The sequence below is a fragment of the Mus caroli genome, chromosome 5 (assembly GCF_900094665.2).
Source record: "Mus caroli chromosome 5, CAROLI_EIJ_v1.1, whole genome shotgun sequence".
NCBI lineage: Eukaryota > Metazoa > Chordata > Mammalia > Rodentia > Muridae > Mus > Mus caroli.
Window position 1 is genome coordinate 131,116,581 of NC_034574.1, and position 7,399 is coordinate 131,123,979.

The 7,399-nt window shown below is 38.3% G+C and overlaps 1 protein-coding gene across 1 annotated transcript in view; it reads right to left on the bottom strand.

Annotated features, from left to right (window-relative positions):
* Positions 1–5,156, bottom strand: part of LOC110294097 (cytochrome P450 3A13-like) — a 13,909-nt gene extending 8,753 nt beyond the window's left edge. The window contains exons 1-2 of the mRNA XM_021162097.1: positions 5,150–5,156; positions 2,227–2,387 (exon numbers count right to left, since the gene is read on the bottom strand). Of these exons, the coding sequence (XP_021017756.1) occupies positions 2,227–2,387; positions 5,150–5,156 (168 nt within the window). The remainder of the gene's footprint in view (positions 1–2,226; positions 2,388–5,149) is intronic.
* Between the last annotated feature and the right edge of the window lie 2,243 nt (positions 5,157–7,399).

Genomic DNA, 7,399 nt, shown 5'->3' on the forward strand with positions numbered 1-7,399 from the left:
CCAGTACCCCGGAGGTCTTGACTCTAGCTACATATGTATCAAAAGATGGCCTAGTCGGCCATCACTGGAAAGAGAGGCCCATTGGACATGCAAAGTTTATATGCCCCAGTACAGGGGAATGCCAGGCCCAAAAGTGGGAATGGGTGGGTAGGAGAGTGGGGGGCGGAGGGTATGGGGGACTTTTGGGATAGCATTGGAAATGTAATTGAGGAAAATACATAATAAAAAATAATAAAGATTAAAAATATTACTATTGGTATGAAAATTGTCATATTAAACAGGAATAACGTATGAGATTATAGTGAAGTAACTTCAATCACTTCTTTTCTCTTTTAAACTCATCATTTAAAAATACAGTAAAAGTGAACAATAGTTGAGCATAAAATTTCTGTTCTACAGAAAGGTCCATTCAACTCCATGCAGAGTTGCTGAAACAATCCTCCCCTTCTTGCTTCATATAGTGTTCTAATAAATTTTTAACTTTCAACATCTCACAGCCTAGAGTCAGCTGAATAGGACGTTCAACAGAAGGTTAATGGTTAGTAGATTATATAGGTTTGTGGATTTGCCTGCAAGGGTTATTTTCCTGATTGTATTGATTGATGTGGCTGTGTCTAGACAAGCGCAGGTAGCATTATTTCATGAGCAGATTATATTGGGGTATATGAAAACAGCTACCTAATGATAGTTCATTGAGTGGGCCAGAGAGCAATCGGCATCCTCCATGATCCCTGCTGTACTTATTTGGCTGTGAGTGAGCGAGTGCCTTGGTCAGAAGAAATGCTATGTGGAGTGGCAAGCACTCCTGCCTACAAGTTCTTGCCTTGAATTCCTGCTTTTAATTTCCTTTATGATAGATTTTCATAAAAATTGTAACTGAAGTGAGTGGTTTCCTCCCCATAGTTGTTTTTGGTCATGTTATTTGCCACAAGACAGAATGAAGCAAGAACACAAGGGGAGTATGAGACCTGATGATGCTTTGTGTGTTTCTCACGGACAACTAGACAGTCACAGAGTTCAGGTACCTCACAATTCATTGCAGTCAGTTTTGGGTAGATCTGTGAGTACAATTTATATGATATATTGCTATTACCCCATGGGACACTGGAGCTCCCTAATATAGAGATAAAAGTTGATGGAAGCTGCCATAATTTCCACGTTTATATCTAATTATGTGATTGGAGAAAGGAGTAATGAGAAGAATACCTGCCATACTTAGATAAGAAAAGGCACCATGGCTGGCTTTTTCAGTGTATAATTGTGTTATGTTCTTTAATGTTTGGTTGCTATCTCTTAGACCTGCTCTTCCTGAAGGGAAACAGAGAAAGAGAGAGAGAGAGAGAGAGAGAGAGAGAGAGAGAGAGAGAGAGAGAGAGATTGAGAGAGATGAAGGTGAGGGAGCTGGAGATGTGAGGAGAAGGTGGAGGAGAAACTGTGTTCAGAATGTACTACACAAGAGAAGAATTTATTTTCAATCTAAAGAAGGAAAAAGAAATATGTGGTAGATTATTGTATGTCTTCAGATATTTACTGCTCCGTGATCTCTGAGCTAGGGATATACTTCCTTTGCCTCAGTAGCTTCTTTTCATGGCTATTTATTTGTTTTTGAAAAATATAGTAAAAGTGGTTTAAAAAGACAAGGTTCCATTGTCAATACTCATGCCAATGCATTACCCATAGTAATGCAGCTATCAGGTCAGTGAGAGTCTAGAGGGATGCCTTAGTGATAAAGAGCACTGATTTGTCTTGCAAAGGACAAAGAGTGGTTTCCCAGTACCAAAAAGGTGAATTACCATTACTGGAAATCTAGTTTTGAGGCATCTGTTTTACCATTCTAGTCACCTCAGGCCATAGGCATGAACATGATGATAAATATACATTCAGTTAAAACAGTTATATCCATTAATTACAAATTTAAAAGGTGATTGATTGATTGATAGATGATTATACTTAAAGTCTAGAGATTTTATGCATGCTATTGGATTGTGTCATTTTGGCAAGAGATGATAGATACTAGAGGATCATTAAAGGTACAATGATTAATTTTCTCTATGAACACTATTGTCTTGCATCTCTCTTTTTGCTTCTGCACTTAGATTTTCACTGACTATTGATTGTTGTAAGAACCAATGCTTACTCTATTTATTATGATTTTCAATATATTTGTGGAAAATTTTTTCTTTTTGAGGTTTGATCTCTTCCTTTCTTCAGATGCTATCTACTCACCTTATTGGGCAGAATTGCATCAATTTCTTGCTGGAGTTTCTTCTGGGCATCAGGGTGAGTGGCCAGTGTATACATAATATACGAAAGCGTATTGCTTGTGGTCTCATAGCCAGCAAAAATAAATGATATTGATTGGGCCACAATCTCCAGATCAGAGAGAGCTAAAACAAGATTAGACAGGTTAGGTTTAATGTATCAAGTTGGGAAGATGGCATAGTTGAAATCACCTCTCTTTATAATTTGGAAAAACTAATTTCAATCATGTGTAAGGCAGTTTTCTATGAGAATAAAAAGTAAATAGACACCAGGATAAATGTAAATGTATTATACATTGTACTTATCACAGAAGCATGGACCATAATATAGGACACAAAGCAAGGTGCCAATGTGCTACAGCCTATGTGCCTCTGCAGTAACCAAAGACATAGCTCTACTTTCCTTCTGATCACTTCTTCACCCAGGTCAGATCAAAGGCCTGATACCCGCCCACATCCCACATGCTACAGATTTTGAGCCTTCTAGGAAGTCCATAGTAACTAAGGTCAAAGAATTCCTGCCTCCCAGGATGTCTGTAGCAACCAGAGTCATAGCCAGCATGTCTTCCAGGAGGTTCTCAGTAGTCAGGGACACAGAAGGCCTGCTCTCACCAGAGACACAGCAATCCCAATCTAACCAGAGACAACACTGCCTGCTTCCAAGGAAATGGACCTGCTGTAACCCAGGTAACAGAGCTCTGCCTGCTTCCAAGAAGGCCATCTGTAGTCAGAGACACTCAGGCCAGTTAACAGGAGAGATAAAAAGCAAGGTGATGACCCAAAAATATCTTCTTATGAAGATAACACAGGCCATTGAGAAGGATATAAATAAATCCCTTAAAGAAATACAGGAAAACACAGTCAAACAGGTAGAAGCTGGTAAAACAACAACAACAACAAAAACCAAATAAATTCTTTAATAAATACAGAAAAATACAATCTAGCAGGTGAAAGAATTGAGCAACATGGTCCAAGAACTAAATATGGAAAGAGAAACAATAAAGAAGACACAAATGGAAATGGACAAATTAGGAAACAGATTAGGAACTACATATGCAAGCATGACCACTAGAAAATAAGAGATAGAAGAGAGAATTTTAGGCATAGAAGATACCATAGAAAATATTGACAGATCAGTCAAATATAATACAGTGTAAAAAGTGCCTAAGCCAAAATATCCAGGAAATTGAGGACATAATGACAAGAACAAATCTAAGAATAATAGTAATAGAAGAAAGTGAAGAATCAAATCAAAGGACTAGAAAACATCTTCAAAAAATCTTCAACAAAATGAAGAAAACATCTCTAACCTAAAGAAAGAGATGACTATAAATGTACAAGAAGCATACAGAACACCAAATAAGGCTAGACCAGAAATGAAATTCCTATCAAGACATAATAATCAAAACACTAAATATAAATATAAATATTAAAAGCTGTAAGGGAAAACGGTCAGGTAACATATAAGGGCAAACTTATCAGAATTACACCAGGCTTTTCCATAGACTCAAAGGCCAGAAGATCATGGAAAGATGTCATCCAGAACCCAAGAGGACATAAATGCTAGTCCAGGTTACTATATCCAGCAGATCTCTCAATTATTATAAATGTAGAAACGTAGATATTCTATGACAAAGCCAAAATTTAACAATATATTTCTCCTAATCCATCCATGTAGAGGATACTGGAAGGAAATCTCCAACACAAAGAGGGTGACTATACACCCCCCACCCCCCAAAAAACACACACAAGAAATTGAACATTTCACAAGAAACCCAAAAGAACAGAATAATACACACATAATACCACCTCCAGCAATGAAAAAGAAAACAGGACCTAACAATAAATCATTGTTCTTTAAAATTACTCTACATCAATGGACTCAATTCCCCAATAAAAAGACACAGGCTAATAGACTGAATGCATAAACAAGATCCAGCATTTTGCTGCATACAAGAAACACACCTCAGAGGCAATGAAAGAAACTACCTCAGAGTAAAGGGCTAGAAAAATGTTTATAGGAAAATGGTCTCATTTTCTGTATCCATTCCTCTGTTGAAGGCCCTCTGTGTTCTTTCTAGCTTCTGGCTTTTATAAATAAGGCTGCTATAATCCTAGGGGAGCAAGTGTTCTTATTGTATGTTGGAGAATCTTTTGAGTGTATGCCCGCCCAGGAGTGATAAAGCAGGGTCCTCAGGTAATACTATGTCCAATTTTCTGAGGAACTGCCAGACTGATTTCCAGAGTGGTTGTACTAGGTTGCAATCCCACCAACAACGGAGGAGTGTTCCTCTTTCTCCACATCCTCACCAGCATCTGCTCTCACCTGAGAAAATAATGGAGTATTACTCAGCTATTAAAAATGATGAATTCATTGAATACTTGGGCAAATGGATGGAACTAGAAAATATAATCCTGAGTGAGGTGACCCAATCACAAAAGAACACATTTGAGATGCTCTCACTGATAAGTGGATATCAGCCCCAAAACTCTGCATGCCCAAGATACAATCCACAGATGACATGAAGCTCAAGAAGTAGGAAGTCTAAAGTGTGCATGCTTCGGTCCTTCTTAGAAAAGGGAACAAAATATTCATGGGAGCAAATATGGAGACAAAGTGTAGAGCAGAGACTGAAGGAAAGGCCATCCAAAGAATGTCCCACCTGGAGATTCATCCCAAATACAGGCAACAAATCTGACACTATTGTAGATGCCAAGAAATGCTTGCTGAAAGGAGCCTGATATAGCTGTCTCCTAAGAGGCCCTGCCAGAGCCTTGCAGCCAACCATTGGAATGAGTGCCAGGTCCCCAATAGAGGAGTTAGAAAAAGGACTGAAGGAGCTGAAGGGGTTTGCAACACCATAGGAAGAAGAACAATATCAACGAACCAGACATCACGGAGCTCCCAGTGACTAAGCCACCAACACCTGGCTCCAGCTACATATGTAACAGGATGGACTTGTCAGGCATCAATGGATGGAGAATTGATCTTATAAAGGCTCAATACATGCCCCAGAGTAGGGAAATTGAAGGCAGGGAAGTGGGAGTGGGTGGTTGGTTGGAGGAGCACCTTCATAGAAGCAGGGGGAGGGAGGATGTTATAGGGTGTTTCCAGGAGAGTGGAAACAGTGAAAGGGAATAACATTTGTAATGTAAATAAAGAAAATATCCAATTAAAAAAGAAAAAGGTCTCAAGAAAACTGGAGGTGCCACTCTAATATCAAATAAAATGTACTTTCAACCAAAAGTTATCAAATGAGATTGGGAAGATGAATATATTCATATTCATCAAAGGAAAAATCCACCAGGAGGTAGTCTCAAATCTGAACATATATGCAAGGGCAGCCACCTTCATAAAAGAAATGTTCCTGAAGATCAAAACACACATGGAACATCACACAATAATAGTGGGAGAAGTCAACACCCCACTCTTGCTAATTGACAGGTCATTGAAACAGAAACTGAACAGAGATACAGTGAAACTAATAGATATTATGAACCAAATGTATTTAACATATATCTACAGAACATTTCACCCCAAAATAAGAGAATACAACTGTCTTCTCAGCACTTCATGTAACTTTCTCCAAAATTGGCCATATACTACAACATAAAATATGCCTCAACAGATGCAAGAAGATTGAAATAATCCCATATATTCTATCAGATCGCCACTGAGTAAGGCTAGACTTTAATAACAACAAAACAACAGAAAGCCCAGAAACTCATAGAAACAGAACAACACTCTGTTCTATGTTAACTTGATCAGGAAAAAAAAAATAAAGTAAGAAATCAGAGGGTATATAGAACTCAGTGAGAATGTAGACACATCATACCTAAACTTATAGGACACAAGGAAAGTAGTAATAAGAGGAAAATTCATAGCACTAAGTGCCTCCATAAAGAGATGGGAGAGATCCCATTCAAGTACGTTAACAGTACACCTGAAAGCTCTAGAACAGAAAAAAGCTAACACACCCAAGAGGAATAGATGGCAGGAAATAATAAAATTCAGGGCTGAAATCAAAGGGTTAGAAACAATGACAACATCACACATACACAAAAAAAAATCTATCAACAAAACTAGGAGCTGGTTCTTTGAGAAAATCAACAAGATAGATAAACCCTTAGCCAAACTAAATAAAGAATATAGAGACAGTATACAAATTAAGAAAATCAGAAATGAAAAAGGAGACAAAACAACAGAAACTGAAGAAATTAAAAAAAAATCAGATCCTACTACAAAACCCTATACTCTGTAAACTGGTCTCATAATGCCTAATGAAATAGAAATAATCATAAAAAAACCTCTCAGCCTGAATAAAGCCCAGTGGCAGATGGTTTTAATGCAGGATTCCACCAGACCTTCAAAGAAGAGCTAATATCAACACTCCTCAAACTATTGCACAAAAAAGAAATAGAATGGACACTACATAGTTCATTCTATGGTGTACGGAGCTAAACAGAGAACTCACAAGAAAAGAATCTCAAATGGCCGAGGAGCACTTAAAGAAATGTCCAAAGTCCTTAGTTATCAGAGAAATGTAAGTCAAAATAACCCTGAGATTCCACCCCACACCAATCAGAATGACTAAGATCAAAACCTCAAGTGACAACACATGCGGCGAGGATGTGGAGAAAGAGAAACACTCCTCAATTGCTGGTGGGAGTGCAAACTGGAACTACCACTCTGGAAATCAATCTGATGGTTTCTCAGAAAATTGGAAATAGTTCTACCTGAAGACCCAGGTATACCACTCCTGGGTATATATCCAAAAAATGTTCCACCGTATCACAAGGACATGTGCTCCACTATGTTCATAGCAGCCTGAATTATAATAGCCAATAGCTGGAAACAACCCTGATGTCTCTCAATCAAAAATGGATTCAGAAAATGTGGCTCATTTACACAATGCATTACTGCATTACTATTCAGCTATTAAAACTGAGGGCATCATGATTGTTTGTTTGTTTGTTTGTTTTTTGAGACAGGGTTTCTCTGTATAGCCCTGGCTGTCCTGGAACTCATTTTGTAGACCAGGCTGGCCTCGAACTCAGAAATCTGCCTGCCTCTGCCTCCCAAGTGCTGGGATCAAAGACATGTGCCACCACCCCCGGCCATCATGAATTTTTTAGGC